Source organism: Catharus ustulatus, chromosome 13 (genome assembly GCF_009819885.2).
Source record: "Catharus ustulatus isolate bCatUst1 chromosome 13, bCatUst1.pri.v2, whole genome shotgun sequence".
In the NCBI taxonomy this organism is placed as follows: domain Eukaryota; kingdom Metazoa; phylum Chordata; class Aves; order Passeriformes; family Turdidae; genus Catharus; species Catharus ustulatus.
Window position 1 is genome coordinate 19,166,335 of NC_046233.1, and position 18,755 is coordinate 19,185,089.

The following is an 18,755-nucleotide window of genomic DNA, read 5'->3' on the forward strand; positions in this document are numbered from 1 at the left end:
TTGCACCAGACATGGATACTGCCAGAAATGCCCATTTTTTCATGGCATGATTAATGTACCAAGTCATTTAAAACTCCTCTTTAGTTTAGCTAATTCAAAGGGAGTTCAAGATCCATCTTTGTGGGCAGTATTTTAAGGGAAAAAAGATAATAAAAGAATCAAATATATGTTTTTGTTCATAATATTCCCAATTTTCAAGTGTTTTGATGGAATCTTCTGCTAAAAACTAATAGTGCATGTTTGACCAAAGAGATCCATGGAATTCTGATTTTCCTTCCAACTCTGGGCCTTGTGACAATGCCCATGAATTGGGCACTTTTCATCTCAGTCTCATGAGAGGAACACAATTTCATTATTATTAATTATCCTTATTTGTCAGTATTGTTAAGTATCCTTATTAAAGGATGGGACACCTGCCAAGCTGCTCTTTTCCCTCTCCCCCACTGAAAGTCACTGTGGCAGCTTTTGGGATTCAAGATGTCACAGGACAGTTTCATACCTACTGAAAACTCAGTGGATTCTCCAGTTCTCTAAATCCCTGAAAGAACTACATCTGGGATACTGATTATTTTGAAAGAGACTCTGAGGGTATTTTGGGAAGTAAAGCTACCAACACACAGAAAATGAGTGACTTTTGGGTTTTAATCCATCTGTACAATCAATCTTTTATACTTAGGGTTCTTCAAAATATACAGGAAAATTTGTGCCAGTATTTACAGAGTATAATTCCTTTGCCTTATTGCCAACAAACCTCCCATTAAAAAAGTTTCTATTTCATTATGAAAATTAGGCATGTAAATCATCAGAACAGACTTCTTAAATACACTGTAATCATCTCAAGTATGCAAAGTCACATCTGCAAAACATTTAGAGAAAAAGTACCATTTATTTACCCATACACAGTATGTAAAGACTTAAGAGGTCTTCTTTAACCCTCCCTTTGCCATCTTATATAATTTCTTCAAACTGTAAGTTACAGATTTCTTTGCCCCTAAAAAAGAAGAAAAAAGAGAAAAAAAATCAACATTTAGCAAGGCTGACTCAGCCAGAAGGTGCTTAGTGCATCAAATGAAGGATTTCCCTGGGGGAATGACAGCCTAATCCAGCAGGCAGACATGCAAATAACCTTCCTGTGACAGGCAGAACACAGAAAATAATGCCACCAAAAATACTTGTAATGCTATCACAGCACAGCAAATAGAGCAGAATTCTGGTAAATACCATGCCATGGTACACAAAGGCAGACATTTCAGTTTCCAGAGATCTAGCAGCAGTCATTGCCTCCAAGCATTTATAAGTTTTACATATGATGGGACTGGGGATGGCTCCCACAAAATTTGTAAAGTGTATCCTTGGAGTTCAACAATTTCTGAAGTTTTACCTTCTCTTACAGACCTAGAGTAAAAACCCCACAGCCTTTTGCTGGTTTAGTAATGGAATATTTGTAAATTGAAAACAAAACGTTGTTAGTCTTGGCATTTCAGGGGGGGTTCTGAGATCCCAGCCAGCGCAGCTACTTGTTTCTGCTTTGTTGTTTAAAAAAAATCACCCCAAACCAAACAAATAAAAACCCAACCTAACACACAGTGACTGCTCAGATTACAGCACAATCTAATCACATCCTCAAAAATTCAGAACTGAAAAGGCAACTTTTTAGTACTGCACAAAAAGCTCTAATTTTGACAGGTGCACAGATTAAAGGTGTAGTAGATTATATTTACTACAATCTTTCCTATGTTTGTTTAATCAAACACCTGACAAGACTGACTAAAAATCCCCAAGGAATTTAGCCAAAAGTCCCGTAATATCACAGCCCAGAACACAAGAAAAGATTTGCAACAAACAAGGAATCTCAACCCAAGTTAAGCCATGTACTTTTTTTTGGGGGAAGGGGGGGTGGGGGGCAGGGGGGCAGTGGGACAGCAATAATATTTGATTTGGAAAAACCTCAAAAAATGAAGAAAGGAAAGTAAAAGAAAGAAAACAATTAAATGTATTTAATATCTTTAATATTTTAAGTGACAGATGCATTCAAAGTCGAGTAGCAAGTTGTCAAATGAGCAGGAAAAGTGCACACTCTTATTTCTGAAGGAATGTGGCAGAGTAAGAAGCTTCTGATAACAAATAGACTGCAGAGAATCACTTCTGCACTTCTCATGTTTCCAGCAGCAATTTAAATAAACTCAACTTCACCTTTTGTAGGAAAACATCCATACACGTATTTTAACTGACAAACCCATGTGCATCCCATATGCACACTCCGACTTTTCCATATTCACTAGGTTCTTGCAAAAGCAAGCACACTAATAAAGTCATGACAGGCTTTTCTTTGCAGCATCTCAAATAACAAATAAATAACCACCTAAATCCTGGAGTGCCTGACAAATCTGTATGGAGACTGCACACAGAGCAACAATTCCTGCAGCAGCACAAAGCCAGGCTGAGCTCTGGCACAGCACAAATGCAATAAGTGAAAATTGTGTAGAATTGTGGCTGTGAAAATGCCCAGGCTGCGGGATGCAGCCCCTCTGATGGAGGAATCGCTGCTCTGCCATTCCAATGGATTCCAGGTGGTGCTGGGATTGCAGCGCAGCGTGTGGCAGATGCACTGCAGGCCTGCGGGGCATGGCTGCTCTCAGCCTGCCCAGCTGCTCTGCCCAGGGATCCGTGTGCAGCAGGGATCCTTCTGCTCCCTCCCCATCCTGAGCTCCAGCCCCCGCGCGGAGCGAGCTGCTCGCCCTGCACAGCTTTGTCCATCCAGCTGCTCCCCCAAAGCCCCTCGGGCTGAGCAGTCCCAGCTGCAGGAAAAGTTAATGACTGTAATTACGGCTCACTCTCCCAATCTGAAGCACTTGAACCACATGAAAATGTCTTTCTGCTTCAGCTCTGAATCTGTGACTCGGTGGTTCCACCTCCCCTTCAGATTTTTCCACTGCAGGACACAGAACAAAGCCCTGCTGCTCATGGGACCGAGCCCACAGCGTTTCAGTGCAAACACAACCCGGCTCTGGTTTCACTTAACAACCCACGAGGAGCTCTCTGCCAGTGTGGGTGCTGTGAGGCAGCGATCTGCCCGCGAGTGCCCCACAGTTTCCTGCTAGCTTTGCCTGGCTGCACTGTGCTGGATTTCCTCCTGATGCATGTACTGCTGGACAGCTGTGATGTGGAGCAAATATATTTGTAGTGTGCCATGCACAGACACATGCACATTTACAGATATTTACAGTGAAGCCGGCAGTTATCTGCTCAGGCAGCCAACGAATACAGCAGTTATCACAAAGCCAGAATATTTTATATGTAAACCTGCTCCTTTAAAAAAAAACACCCTTGAAAACAAATGCTATTCAGAACATTCATGCTAACTTAAAAGTATCTCCAACAAATGAAACCTGCTCCTTAAAAAAAAAATCCATGAGAACAAATGCTATTCAGACCATTTTTGCTAACTCAAAAGTATCTCGGACACATACTTCAAATGATGGTTAAATCTGTAAGATTGTATTTATAGAAAAAATTTCAAGGCTTGCAGCATTCCTTGAGGAAAATATAAAGAAGAAAGAAGCTAAAGAAGCATCAACATCTCCGTCAGAGGAGCTAAATATAAGAGTTGCAGAGTGAGTTCCCAAAGCCCAGGCAGGCTCTGGCTATGTGGGAAAACAAATCAAACCCTGGTGCCATCTCTAATGGGAAACAGAGAGGCAACCTCACCACAGCCTCGAAGAAATACACAGGCAGATTCTCAAAAACTAAATAGGGCTTTTAACAACAAACAAAAACACAGAGTTGGAGTTCCACTTGAAAACCACACTGGCAGAGAAAGATGAGAAAACTTCTCTCAAATGGGTTGAAATTCCTCCTTGTGCTCCTTGCCAGTAATGTTAATACCTAGCATGGCAGCTCAGCACTGCTATTGCTGATTTACCATTGAATTTAGAAATGCTGCACATTGCACTGCCATGCTGTGGACCAGAGCAGGCATCTCACCTTTGCTGGTGCTCTTCAAATAAAATAATCTGCTAAAGACAACAGATTGTGTCCCCCAGAACACTTAAAAATAGTAATAGCCAGCTAATGAAAACTTCCTTTTGCAAGCCAAGTATCTGTACAGTTATCAGGAAGAGAAATAAAAAGACAGAGCTTAATGGAGCCACAGATTTCATGATTCTCTTTTAAAATTCTTTTATTTTAAGCTACTATTCCTGACATAAGCACTGCAGAAAGTCAGAGCCTTATATTTTTCCTAAAGTCTCTACTAGAAAGTGTTAAAATAGGTCTTTGGGGAACAGAATATTGGACAAGATTTGGAAAAAGAATAAAGAAAGAAATGCAGCATCCTCAGGGACTGAATTTAAAGCTCCACACTTTCCTTTAAAACACATTCCTTGCCTGAGTCAAGCAAATACTTCCAAGCAGGAGCCACATTCCTGTTTCCTCTGAGTAAATTCTGTATCCTGTGAACACAGAGAGCCCCAAGGGCTGGCAAAGCCAGGAATGTTGCCCCAGTGATGCATTTTAAATTACAAAACCATGGCTGGGAGAAAATCTTCATTAGAAGATACTGACAGATTTAATATAAAATAAAGTGTTTGGAGACAAATATTAAAGAAAAATTAACAGGGTTACTTTAAAATTTAAAAATTAAGATTTTAAATTTAAAATTAAAAGGCGTTTGTTAATTAAAGCCCTGGACACCCATCCCTCCTCAGTTCCAGGGCAGATCACACAAACATCACACCTCAAAAATACTGAGGTAACATCCCTGAGTAGTTAAATTTCACTCCTGGATTCTGTCACTAATGGTTTTGACCAGATTCTGGCAGAAAAAACTCAAAAAACAGAAAAACCTAAATCATGCAAAAAGTAAGAAAAATCCACTACCCCAAGCGTCTTGCTCAAATTTGCCTTGTGCTGGAGGCAAAGGACCAAAATTGCTTTGCTCTACCTAAATCAAATCACACAAATATATTTTTACCACTAAAAGCACTAGTAGAAAACAGCTTTTAAATACAACTCTACATAACTGATTAGAAGGAAACTACAGTTTGTTTTAAAGGGAAAAAAGCCACTATATATAAAGCAAAAAGCAATTAAGACCAAGGGAAATAGAGACATTTCACAAATTACTGATTTCAGGTGCAAGAAGGAGAAACCATGATAAAAATTACAAGTGGTGCTCCAAGATACACTGGGACCCCGCAAAGTGCCAGTGCCAGGAAAGGCTGCAGTGATTTACTGCATGACACACAGAGGAGCTAACAAGCACCAGAGGTGATTTTCTGTCCATCACACCAGGGAGAAGGAGAGAGCAAATAATCTCCACAGCTTAACTATTTCTGTTCTACTCCTGCTCTACTTAACCAGCTCTGCCCCATGAGGCACTCAGGATAACTGGAATTCTTCCTTCCTATTATTTTGCTCCACAAAATCTCCTCTTCGTGGATCCAGAAACTGAGAAAATGAAAGCTGATGTTGTTGTTTGGTTTGTTTATTTAAGTCACACAGACTCCAGTCCCTTTCAGCATTTTATAATTTTGCAATAAAGCTTCTGCTTTAAATGTTGCATTTATTTCCCATGGACTTTTAATGAAACACACAAATTTTATTCTTTAAACTCCTGTAGCAAGACAGTCTTGAGGCCCTGTCATTTTTCCTGTGTGAAATCAGAAGGCCCACATTGATAGAAATCACACACATTCTTACCAGCTGTCAGGATGGTTTTAGCACTCTGCACTATACTGGAGGATCTCACAATTCCTGAAATGCCTGCACAGGGAAAAGCACACAGATGTTACCCATCTCAACACTTGTGTGGGGAATTTTTTTCCCCTCCACCATGCACAAGTTAAATATTGTTCCAGTTATACAATCAAGCTAGCCTGAAAGTAAAGCAGACACTGAGAAAATTTGTGTTTGCTCTGCTTTTTCACACTAATTAAAAGTATTCTCTAAAGTATTTTAATTTATATGTAACATACAGAAAAAATCCCAAATCAGTATTAAAACAGAAAACACTCAGTAGGAATTGATCAAATCCATTTATTTAGTGTTCCCATTAGTTCTCTACTAGGATGATTAAACACAAAGGATTCAGAGTTGTTTCCTCTAAGTGCTGGTAAATTAACAGTTCTAGAGCAGAACAAATGATATTCACTGCTTACTTCAACATGAAATTGGGATTTGGCACTTCTCTGATCAAGCAGAGATACCTTCACTGTGCAGTTCTTTGGCTTTTCTAAATTACAGCTTTTGGAGACAAGGCTTGTTTACCACTTTGCACTGAGGCACATTCAGTGCTCACTGTCCAGGGGCTCTTAATAGAACAGTTTAAAAAATATTAACGTTTTTTTCAGAACTATTAAGTTATATTTGTTCTAACACATATTAAAGCATACTGATATGTACAAAAGTACTCACATCACTAAATACTTGAAAAAAATGTACAAATGTAGCAGTCTCAGAGCTAATCCTCCAGACTGGCACAGTCTGCACTGACCCACAGAATATAATTTCAAGTATTTTTAAATCCTGCTTCCATACTGAAGAACAAAGCTTAGCATAACCCATGTATAAGTAAGGATACAATATTCCACTGAAAAATCATTTGAGGGGTAGGAATAGGGAAGGGAAAGGAATAAATTGTGTTGATGTAGCAAAATATCTTGGGACAATGCAATTCAACTGGAGTAATCAGCTCTGTCTTGTAGGATTCCCAAATGCCTTGGCCTGGCCTTTAACCCGGATTGATGAACTAGGAAAATGCTTTGGCCACAGAAGTGAAGGGATATCTTGACTTGTTCTTCTAAGAGTTCAAAGTGCAGGCCTGAGAAGATGTGTGCAGTTTGCTGCTGCACTGCTGCTCCCTGTGCAGCCACAGCTGTGCCTGCCAGAGCTACAGAAACACAAGCACAGAGCTCAGGGGGCTCTCAGAGCTCTCTGTGCAGCTCAGACACTGCAGCCCCTGCTCCCAGATCCAGCTTTTATCCCTCTGCTGTTCCAGCCCAGCCCAAGAAAGAAGCTGAACACCTCCATGTCCAGGTGCTGCTCATCCCAGGCTGTCCATGGAGAACTGCAGCACCCTGGAGCTTTATTTCCCCCCAGAAATCAGGCTGAGAGCTCCCTCAGCTCCCTGGTTAGTGTCTAGTGGCTCCCAGGCCTCTTGGGAATTTTTGCTGTGCTCAGGGAGCTTGCAAAATTTGCTACCTGGAACAGAAAATGTGTCAGGCTCTTAAAATGCATAAAGGACTCCAAGTACTAAACTTTTTCAATTTCCTGCAGTGTGCCAGAACATTGGTGTCTGCAGCATCAGCTTTAACTTGCTCATATGACATAATCTTGCCTCAGAGCAGTTGTGCTGATGAGAAGCACCTCAGCCTTTCCTCCAAGCTGGAGCTCTCTGCCAGGTCTCACATGTCTGGGCTAACCATGAGGACTGCAAAGGGAAATGTCAGCAAGTCAGAGAATGACCTCAGCCTTCAATCTGTGACTGGGAGGATAAAAAGCTCAGTGAAAATGGAAGCACCAAGTTAGGTGATCTAAGCAGGCCACACTATTGCTCCTTAAATTCTGCCTCTTTCAGGACCCAAACCAAAACACATTTTCCTGTACCACTAGGAATGCTATTGATAATATTTCAGATAACCTGTCTGCAATCAAATCCAAACTCAGGCTTTTAGGAATGCATTTCACGATTAATCTCCTGGATTTTTTCACCCTTCTCTTTAAGCCACCCTTCTGAAATGGGAGAACATATACAATAGATCTGTGTATCTATCATATCTTAAAGGAGATTACAGACACTGCTCCAGACCTACCTTGATGCACCACAAATCCACAGTCAGGGTCATGGGCAACTTGCAGTAAAATTTCTTCCACATCTCTGTTCTTTCCAGGAGGGTTTACCAGAGCAGTAATCTTTTGTTGCAGGGTCTTTGGCAAAGCCATAAGTTGTGTAAATTGACCTTCTGGACTTTTATCAATCTGAATGTTATAAAAATAAGACATTAAAAACATTCATTTTTTTTTCTTTTTTTTTTTAAGAAGTCAGAAAATTGACCTCTGATAAATAGTTCACAGAATTTGATCCAATTCACTAGAAAAGGTCTTTTACAATGTCAATGAAAACTTCCCAAGCACAGGGAAATGCAGTATCTCAGTTCTCAACTTGAAGAATGACTCAGTGCTAGGGTTTTTATTCAAGGGAAGACACACATGATCTTTCTGTGTCTGCAATAAGTTTTCATTGAAACAGTATCATTTTTGTTGTATCCAATTTCCTTTGGAAACATAAGTACAGGACAATAAAAAAAGTTCCCCGAAGACCACTCAGCTGAGTTTCTTCTGCCTGAGTATAATCAAACTGCAGACACACACACATTTCAAGTTTAGTTTGAAAACCATTTTCTCTGCTTTAAACTCCAAACCACATCTGGTTTGTATAATTTGATGAAAACATTCATGCCACATTTTCCAATCTAAATCAGAAATCCGAGGAGCCTTTTCTGAATACAACACCAACATGCAGGCCTGGACAGATTTCTCCAAAATGTAATGCACGATGGGGCAGAGCTCTCCAAAAGTGGAGGAAAATCTGAAGAGCTCCATTCCTCCTACACAAGGTTTTAGCCACTTCATGGAGACATCAGACAGGAGTCTGGTTGCCCTCTCCACTCCCTTTTGTCAGTGTGGAGAAAATGATCTCCAGATGAGTCAGCCCCAATCCAGAGGCACTGACAGTGAGCAGCTCTGAGCACTGTGTGGGAGGAATCCGTGCCTGAACCAAAACTCAGAGCTGGGCTCTGCCTCCCCTTGCTTCTGAGGGACCTCTGAAGAAGGAATTTTCTCTGTAGCTCCTGGAGAAGGGGGTTCTATTCTGTGTTAACTGCACCCCCAACAGCACTCAGCCACCTCAGGCTGGGCACTAACTGCCAATAACCACAGGAAGGTGTGAGCAATAAAGCATTAAAGCACTTTGTTGATTAAATGCCCTCATTTTGCCGTTGATTTGAAGCAGTCTTGATGACTGTTATGGGACTGTGGAGAGATTTATTATCCAGCAATAAATTTGCAGTATGCTACCAGGATTTGTTTAAAGGAATTTTTTTCTTGAAGGAAGTGTTACTAATTCTTTCCCAAATTCATTCCACCAAACTGTTCAGAAGCAATAAGAAAACATGGAGACAGCTGCAGGATAATACAGATTTGCCTGTTTTCTCTCAAAGCATTGCAGTGAAACTGTTTACTGTACTCAAGCCTGCAGTTAAACCAATTTCTAATAAAGACATCCTAAAAGGTGGCATATAGGAGAGAATTACCAAGGCTTGAGGATAAAAGAGATGCCCACATCCATGAGACAAGTGCTGCTATTTTTGACTTCACCATGAAGTTTATATCACACTTGAATATTTACACAAGGTCATGCAGATTACAAAAGGAAATTTTGCTACTGACTGTGGCATCTCTCCCCTAACTGCAATGTTACACCAGAAAGATGGAATTCAAGATATTGGTCACTCTGGATTTCCCAAAAAATGAAGGAAAAAATGGTTTTGTATGGGTACTGCTACCAGAATTTCACAGAATTTAGTTAGCTGATCTTCATAGCCAGAACTTGAGGAGGTTTTTTGTGAGATGCAGTCTTTGCAGAAAGTTGTAACTCTGAGTTACAGCCTCATCTCTCTAACACAAACCATCTGTTTATTCCTCACTTCCTAGCCTGTTATTCCCATATGGAAGCCATTAGAACACACATTTTACAATGATCTGCTCTGATTCCCTTGCTGGGGTCTATGCTGTGCCCATACTCACAGAAAATGAGCAGTAGTTCCTCCATATGAAAACACTGGTATTTGAGGCGAGTCTGCTGGTTGCAGAATTAACTAAACAACAGAAACATAACAAACAGCAAGCACAGAGACTACAACTGCTCTCCTGGTGCATGGCACAACTCCTGCCTTCTGTCAGTGCTAAAGCACTTGCTTGTCTGAAAGCTGCTTAGGAGGAGAACACTTGCCTCAAGCCTTCCCAGATGGTGCTTGTACACCACTTGAGGGCAGTCCTGGAGTATGGTACTGTACAGCTTCTGGAAATGGGTAACGTTGGGCTTCACTATGTTCTGCACTTTGGATTTGTCTTCTCCTATTATCATTCTGAAATCACCTAGGCAGTAAAAGACAGAGTTAAGCCATTGGGAAAACCCCAAAAACACAAAGAAATCAACATAGTACAGAGCTGTCCACTAAAACACTATTACATATGCCAGTATAAACCAACAGTAATCATCTTCTAAGAGTAAAGAAAAACTATTCAAACACCATCAAGCACAGAAAAATGTCCTTGAAGGCACATATTGTTATGTGGCCTCTGACAAAATGTCATCAGCCCACATCTTCACTTGGACAACAAAGTAATTCCAGTTGTCAAGTAACAGTTACAGTCTTTGCAACCATACCTCAGTCTCAACAAGTATAAACAAATTGCCCAGTCCTCGTACTTTGTATCCACAAGCAAATGAGGTTAAATTTTCCAATTTGAGAGGTAATAATTTGCATTATTTCCACACTCCAAGGACAGTACCTGGAGTTCAGCTAATGGCAGTCACGGTAAATCACTGGATCACTTTTCCTCTTATGTAGTATGCTAATAGTTTCAAAAAGAAATTCCTTTTAATGCCACTGTTACATTACTGGCCTTTACACTTCCTTTTCAGATACATGACTGAAAAGTTTCCAAGAGAATAAATGAAAAGGCAGTAGGTCTGTATGAAAGCATTCCACTACCTCTGTTAGGTACCAGCCTGGCTGCTTGCTGGGTTTCCAGCCAGGAGCTGGATGCTCAGTGTAGCTTGTACCAACAACCAACATTGTGAATCAATTCCTTTTCCCACTTCCCACATTCAGGAGATAAATGCTGTTGAAAGGTGGCATCTTGCTAGCCTTCCTTAGTTTATTTCAGTTTATGGCAAGCCACAAAACAAACACTTCGCATATAAATGGAACTGACTCAGTGCTCTCAAAAATGCAGCAAAAAATAAAGGATAAACATTTTCTAAATTAAAGCATGAACAACTCTTTTCAGCCGTCTCCAAGGAGACTGATTAGAGTAACACATAAAATCAATTTTGTCTACTAGTACAGGCTCTGAAAGACTTAACAAAATGGCAGCAAAATAAATATCCACAAGCAGCCTTTTTCTTGTACATTCCCAGCCAGGAGTGGTGTTGCTTCAGCTTTGTTCACACAGCACAGCCAGTCTCAGTGTTTTACTGATTCCTGTTTAATTGCACTGTTTCAAAGAGTAGATAAAAACTATCTCGGTCACTAGTGCCCAGCAAGAATCCAGTGCCAGTGCTGGGCAGGTTTCAGGTGGGTAGATAAGCAGTGAACACCCCTGGCTGGCAATCCCACTGGCAGCACCCTATTCCTGGTGCTTTAACAGCTCAGGAAAGAACTTCTCTGGAAAAGCAAGTCGCAATCTGAACTGCCCTGAGAAGTGTGACATAAAACAGTGATACTCAGTGCAGCCAAGCTGCAGCTTAGACCCCCCCCCTGTGTTTCCTTTAAAAGCCAAAACTGCATTTCTGCATGAGCCAAGGAAGTGCTGGGTAAAGTACAACTCCAACCAAACTCCTTCATAGTAATTCCAGTAAGGATGTCAGCATTTCAAAAGCAATGCTAAGTTAAATGGTAACAATTACATTGTATACTGAAGAACCATTTGCAGTAGTTTTTAAAATATTTTTCCTTAACAATTTCATAAAAAAAAAAAGAAACTCAACAACTATCAACCAGGAGTGTTAAATGGTTAAATGTGAATCAAAGAAGCATAATCTGGATCTTTAAGTTAACTGAATAAGAACCTCAAACACAGCACACTCAAAAAGAGATGACAAGTTATGAGTCAGACTATCAGATGACTCAACACTGCACTGAGTGGAAAGAAAAATTTTTTTCCCAAGGTTTTGAAACATTCCACCAAAATACAATCCATGCAAACAGAAGAGAGCCCTCATTATTTCATCATTTCAAATCACTCACAGTTAGCTGTTCCTAAATCAAGCAGGTATAGGCAGCATTGCTGATGTAGCTGCACCTATTTCCTGTGAATAAGCCCAATTACTGGAGCTGTTATGTAACCACCATTCAGAGAGAACTCTCGGTCCAAAACAAGAAGGGAGATGATTTATCACACATGAGACTCCAGCTGGGCTCCACCAGCTCCAAGCACAGCTCTTGTCAGCCACTTCAGACCCCCCACACTCACCAGAGTAGGAGAGTCCTGCAATCTGCATGTAAAGGTCCTCTTCAGAGAAGCTCTCTGGCAACATGAGGAAGGCTGCTGTCACTGCACTCTTCAGGTTGCTGACAAGAGCAGCTTGCAGCCTGCTGTTCTCATTCTGGGCCAGGATTTTCACCTGGAAAAGGAGAGCCATTGGAAGCAAAACTTCAGCAAAGTGCTACTGAAGCTGGAGCTAGAAATGTTATTTATTTTTCATGCTGGATTGAGTAAGAAATTAATTCAAGATTAGATCTTATTAGCATGGTACCACAAATACTAGAGTATCCCCACCATGTGAGAGAAAGAAACATGTTTTTAAGAATTAACACCCTGCTAGAAAAAGCTGTTTTCACACACAGGTTTGGAAGTACTATATGCACCAGACATTAGCTAATCTCTGAAGAGCTAGTCACCTTTTCATACCCTTAGATTTACAACTAATCAGAACAGGAAATATGAATGCATCAGCAGAAATACTCCACATGTGATTGTGCAATAAGAAAAAAGACTATGCTAAAAGAGAACAGAACACCAGACAGAGCTAAGTTCTCTTATTCATCTTAATTCTTTTTATTTCTTTCAAAGAGGACTCCCCTGTCAAATGCTTTAAGTAGTTTCCCAGACAGGGGTTGTCCTGGAAGAAGCAGGGCTTTATTTTTGCACTTTGCATGAGCACAATGTGAACTCGAGGGGATCTTCACTTATCCATGAGGAACAGATCATCTGAATGCCTCTATCTGCCACAGGAAGTGTTTGTTTTTAGGAAACATTGAAACTGTTCAAGACCAACTAGAGAATACAATCATCCAGGATATGGAAATGAACTGGAATAAAAAGCACATCTTTGGTAAGAACTGAAGATAGGAACACACTGGCAGAAACAACCCCCCTAGGAATTCCTGCTTGGTGTGAGTTTGTCTTTTTCAAGTGTTCTGGTTAAGCAATACTGTCTTGCTTAAAAAAGGCAGCTTTTTAATGTTTAACTACTCTAGAACACCTTAAAATTCAAACCCACTGCCCATTGTGAACAAAGGTACCCCCCCTTGACTTTTCTCAAATCTCACCAAGCAATTCACTTAGATGGACATTCCTAACTTGTCACTACAGGGAAATCTAAGGAAAGTCAGAGCAGAAAAATTTGTGGCACCCCAAGCAGTCACACAGATGACTGTGATACCTTAGGATTGCCATGGAAACATCAGCAAGTTATGGACCTGTCAAGGACACCACAGTCAGAGCCTTTTAGAACATGAAACTCAGCAGAGATGCTATTCCTCCTGATGGAAGACATCAGCCTTGCTTTAGAGAAGCAAAAGGAATAACCTCCTCTTTTTCTAAAAATCCTCCCTAACACAAAGCAGGATATTTTCAAAAGAAAACGCATCAGGCTTCAAAATCTGAATGCCTGAAACACTTGACAGCATTCATGAACAAATTTTCAATGGTTCAGAAAGCTACAAATCTCCCAGGAAGTCAGAGTGCAATGGTTAACACCCTGGTAAAACATGAATGTTGATTCTTGGGGTAAATCTAACAGAGCACCACAGTTAAGGAAGGCTTTTTCACAGAACAGAGAATTTATATTCACTGCACCCTGTCACAAATCAAAGCAGCAGCAAATGCAGTTACACTGAAAACAGCTATTCACTATTCACTGTTGATGTGACATCCAGAATTCTTTGTTCACTTATCTTTCTCAATGGATTAAGTTTCATTCTTTACAAAGATAACAGCTGCTCCAACCTGGATATGCTGTAATACTTCTCTGGAGATAAAGCCAGTAGTCTGGAGCAATGTATTCAAACTTTCACTCCAAGTTTTTTAGCTAAAAGCATAATTAACTTCTGTTCCAAGACCTGAAGAGATTTCCCCTCCAATTCTACCCCTCCCCTGGTAACAAATTTTCCCTTAGCACTGCTGCCATCTGCTGAGAGTACATCAAGGCAGGCACAAGGGGGAAAGCAAAGATTATTTTTTATGATCCAAATATGGAGGAGACAAACCAACATGCAGAACCCATGTTTCATTCAGTTATAAACCAGACAGTAACTGCACAGCAAAGCTGTTTTCATCTTTAAAGATTTCCATTCTTTATCTGTGTTAAATTTTGGCCACCCTATAATCTGTTATAAAAGGCAAATAATACATTTAACATTAAAGGGACTTGGCATTAATAGAGTCCAGTTCAGGATTTACTACAGGCAGAAAACTGTTATTAATACACTCACCTTTAGGGATTCTTTTTCCACAGAACATCATTAAGAACATCATTAATTCACCTCCTCTCTGAGAGATTATCCCTCTGTGGCTATACCCCTAAATCAGGGCAGATTATTTGTGCAGTACTCCTGCACAGATCCCTACCAGATAAAGTTTAAAATCCAACTGATTATTTCCAGCCCTGTAATTTCCTGCATTTCCAGAGAGAAAACGGAGCAGTTACCGGCTTCTGTAGACGCCCAGCCACATAGAGAGTTTTCCAGTGAAACAAATCCTCAATCAGGGCATCAGTGCTAATTACTCCATATTTTATCATCTAGAAAAAAACAAAGCAAAAGAAAGGCTTTTGAAAAAAGCTATACCTGTACTGTTTTCCCTACATGGAACTTACTACTTTCCATAACTGTCCTTAATTCTAAGGCACACATACCTCCAATAAAAAACTGAAAACATTTTTATGTTGCAATTAACACACAAGGTAAAAGAAAACTCTCCTGTTTACATTCAAAGTTTTGCAGGGAGAAAATGGAACACATGAAACTAAGATCTTTTCTAGAATCAAAGTTGCAATAAAGTCAGCAGCCAAATATTACAATAGCTGGAAAAAATCCATATTATCCTTTATGATATTAAAAAAACTCAAGCAATAGTTTGTCAGAGACCTAAATTAAAACCTCCAGCCATTTATGTATCCTGTTATTGGGAGGTGAGCTGTGTATCAGGGAGATTTTCCTTCTGCTCTTTGATGCTAGGAAAAAAAATTGTGATTTTGCAGCTTATTTTATGTAACTGGAAAAAACATGGGACTTTCCAGTTTGTAACCAACCTGCATTACCTGAATTTCCAAACCTTATCACCACAGCAAGGCAGCCAGCTCCACAATTTCTGGATAACAAAGGACCACAGCCTGTGATGTGACTGAGTCACTAGAACATAAGACCAGGGCATAAAGAGCCAAGAGCACAATGGGATGGCAAACACCACTGGTCCTTCAAATTAAATCCCAAATCCCTCTCTACATCAAACAAACAGGGTTTAAACCCCAAAATCTCTTACAGGGATAAGAACAGCAAGACTGACAGTGTTTCCCTCACTCCTCCCTACCAAACACAGAGGTGCAGGAACAGGACTTGCTGGACAAGAACAACTCACCAGAATCATCATTACACCCCAGCCTCACAGGTCAGGATATGAGACACTAAACAAGATAAATGTCAATTCCAACTCGCTGTTGTAACTTGCATTTTATATCAAACAGTCTACTTTGCACTTCCATGGTCAACTGCTGAAATTAAGCACCACCAAAACTTTACCACCACCAAAACTGGCAGACAGAAAGCAATGAGGAATAGAAATCCAATTCCCGAAATGCTTTAGCTGTAAGTTTCAAACACTGCTCACACTTTTAAGGTGCAAGACTAGCTGCTCTGTTTGCTTTTTAATTAAAATGCTGTTAGTGAAGCAGTTTGAGACATAAATATTGAAGATACCACAAGTTAATCTACAATTACAATCTGCAATATTTGCTTCCTGAAATCTGCTTTAAGCTAATCATTTTAATACTTCACAGACATAAATATTTGACTTAATTCACTGAGACTACTTGTACTTACCCTGTCATTGCATGGCACTAAGGTGTTGTAGTAAATTCCTGCTCCATATCTCTGTACAGTACTTATCTTTTTGGGCCCAAAAAATTTAAGGAAGGAATAGTGACTCCTGTTCTTTGACAAGTTTGTCATATGCCAGGTCACAGCATCATCAACAGCAAACACGAAGTCCAGCATATTTGTCTGAGGATAACAAGAGGAGTGAAGGGGTTAAATGTCAAGAAGAACCAATGTTATCATAATAATTTAAGACATACATGGCATCAGACTTCCAGGAAAATATTTTTCATTAGTAAAAACATAAAAATAAAACCCAAACCACAAGTATTGATGTCAGATACAGTTTAAAGGCTCTAGTGAAGTTTTATGTACATCAGACAGTCCAAAATTTTCCTGTCCTGACCAAACTTCAACCCTCCAAGACAGGGGAGCAGGTGTGAGATGTTCACCACGCTAACTCACAGCCCAGGGAACAGGTCACAGTGCTCATGAACAGCACTTATTGGCCACGAATGGGCGAGTGTGGGCAGGTAAAGGCACCAGCCCAGAGCTGGCAGCAAGGAACTGCATTTCTAGGACATACCTTTGTAGTGCATTCCTCTGCTTTTGTCAACAAAACCCAAAAAAATACAAATAAACATTATTTCCAAGCTGCTGGCCCTCAGAACATGAGGAAGATCCCCAGACTGCCACTTCACTGCGGCGATATATTTTTAATTCCCCTCATACGGCGCAGAGCAGCTGGACAAGCCGTAATAACTCTCTTTAAAAGCAATAGTAAATAACCTGACACACAGTCGGTAATACTGGGCTGAAAGGGACCCCGAGCCCCCACAAAGACACGGCCACTGCCGGGAGCAGCCGAGCAGCCCCGGGCACGGACCGGACACCCGCCCGCTGCTGTTCCCTGCGGACTGGGGATCGCTCCACACGCCGCAGGGCCGGGCCGGCTCCGGCGCCCGGAGAGCCGCGGGCCCGAGCGCTCACCTCGCCCTGCTCGGCCGAGGCCCCCGCCTGCCGGAACACCCCGGAGCCGTAGGCGAAGGCCAGGCTGAGCTCCTGCGGGAAGTGCGCCAGGACCCGGCGGAACTTCACGGCCGAGCTGGACAGCACGGGCAACGCCATGGCGCCGGCCCCGGGCCCGCACGGCCCGGCTCGGCCCGGCCCGGCCCGGCGCTCCCGCCCACCGGCAGCGGGAGGAGAGGCCGCGGCGGGGGAGCGGCGGTGCCGCACTGCGCCCCCTGCAGCCCGGCGTGGGCATGGCGGGCAGGCCGCGCCTCCGGGGCTGGGCGGGCCGGGGGCCTGACAGGGACCCGCTCCGGGACCCTCAGTGCTGTGCTCAGGGAACTCTCAGTTCTGTGCTCTGGATCCCCTCAGTGCTGTGCTCAGGGAACCTTCAGTGCTGTGCTCAGTGTCCCCTCAGTGCCCCACTCAGGATCCCCTTGGTGCTCTGCTGAGGATCCCCTCAGTGCTGTGCTCAGTGTCCCCTCAGGACTCCACTCATGGTCCCCTCAATGTCCCTCCAGGTTTCCCTAAGTGTTCCCTCAGTGTCCCTACAGGGTACCCCCAGGGTCCCCTCAGCACTGCCCCCAGGGTCCCCTCAGTGCCCCCTCAGAGTCCCCTCAGAGTCCCCTCAGTGTCCCGCCGAACTGTGCTGTCCCACCAAACCAAGCACCATGAGCTGCTGATCAGCACGTAGACCTAACATTTAGTCTTCCACCCCAGTGCTGCTTCAACACAATTTTTTTAGGTCCTCACAATTCTGCTCCCCTTCTTCGACTGTTTTTCCTCCTCTTCCTTTTTAATTTTTTTTTAATTCATGTTTTATCCTATTCCAAGGCTTTCCTCAGGACTTGTTGCCGGCGTTACAGTTCTTCACACATCCCCCGGGGAACACAAACACAAACCCACAGCATTTAATCATCATGGTTGTGCTCAGGGCTGTCTCACGCTCTCCTCATGCTGAGCCTGGCTTGGTTTGAATGCTCAAGTCCTACATAATAAACCTGTCTGAGCTCTAAATGTATAAATCTGCCTCATGAAATCGAAACGTGCCTTGTTCCCTCTTGATTTTACACTTGCCTGCATCTGGTGCCCAAAAATCACATTGTATCTTCCTATGGTTTACGGCTTTCAAATTTCCCTAACTGAGGTCTGAGGAAAGGCCGGCAGTCGGAGAAAAATTTATGCTCTCACTAAATTCCAATCACAATAAGATCTTTAAACATCACTGGGCTCATAATATCTGCTGAATACAAATATTAAATATTCTGTAACTTTGTTACACCCCAGAAAGTTTGACATACACAGCTAACTCACCATCTATGCAGTTATTATTCTGAAGACAGATAAACCTACGATAAATGGGCATTGGGAATTGCTCTGAAGGAAGAGAACAATCTTGTATTGGCAAACAGTATAAAACTTTAACGATCTGAGGCAGGTTCCACCATAAAAATGCACCAGACCTCTACTTTTCTGAGCTTTTCTACATCAAATGATGCAGCCAAAGAGACCTTTCTGAATATTCACTTTCAGAGGAGAAACCATAGCATGCTAAGAGGAATGTGTTTGTTTTAGAAATAATCACATTATAACTACTGAATTTCTATTACTCCGAATAATAAGGTCCCAAAGGTCCAATTATGGCTG

At 41.8% G+C, this 18,755-nt stretch overlaps 1 protein-coding gene across 1 annotated transcript; it reads right to left on the bottom strand.

Moving 5' to 3' along the window:
* Nucleotides 1-624: 624 nt before the first annotated feature.
* Nucleotides 625-17,267, bottom strand: TAMM41 (TAM41 mitochondrial translocator assembly and maintenance homolog). Its single transcript, XM_033071658.1, has 8 exons — nucleotides 17,091-17,267; nucleotides 16,107-16,286; nucleotides 14,717-14,809; nucleotides 12,259-12,409; nucleotides 10,010-10,155; nucleotides 7,812-7,977; nucleotides 5,701-5,763; nucleotides 625-991 (listed from the first exon to the last, which is right to left on the bottom strand). Exons 1-8 carry the CDS (start codon nucleotides 17,226-17,228, stop codon nucleotides 915-917), a joined length of 1,014 nt encoding a protein of 337 aa, XP_032927549.1. The 5' UTR covers nucleotides 17,229-17,267; the 3' UTR covers nucleotides 625-914.
* Nucleotides 17,268-18,755: the final 1,488 nt, after the last annotated feature.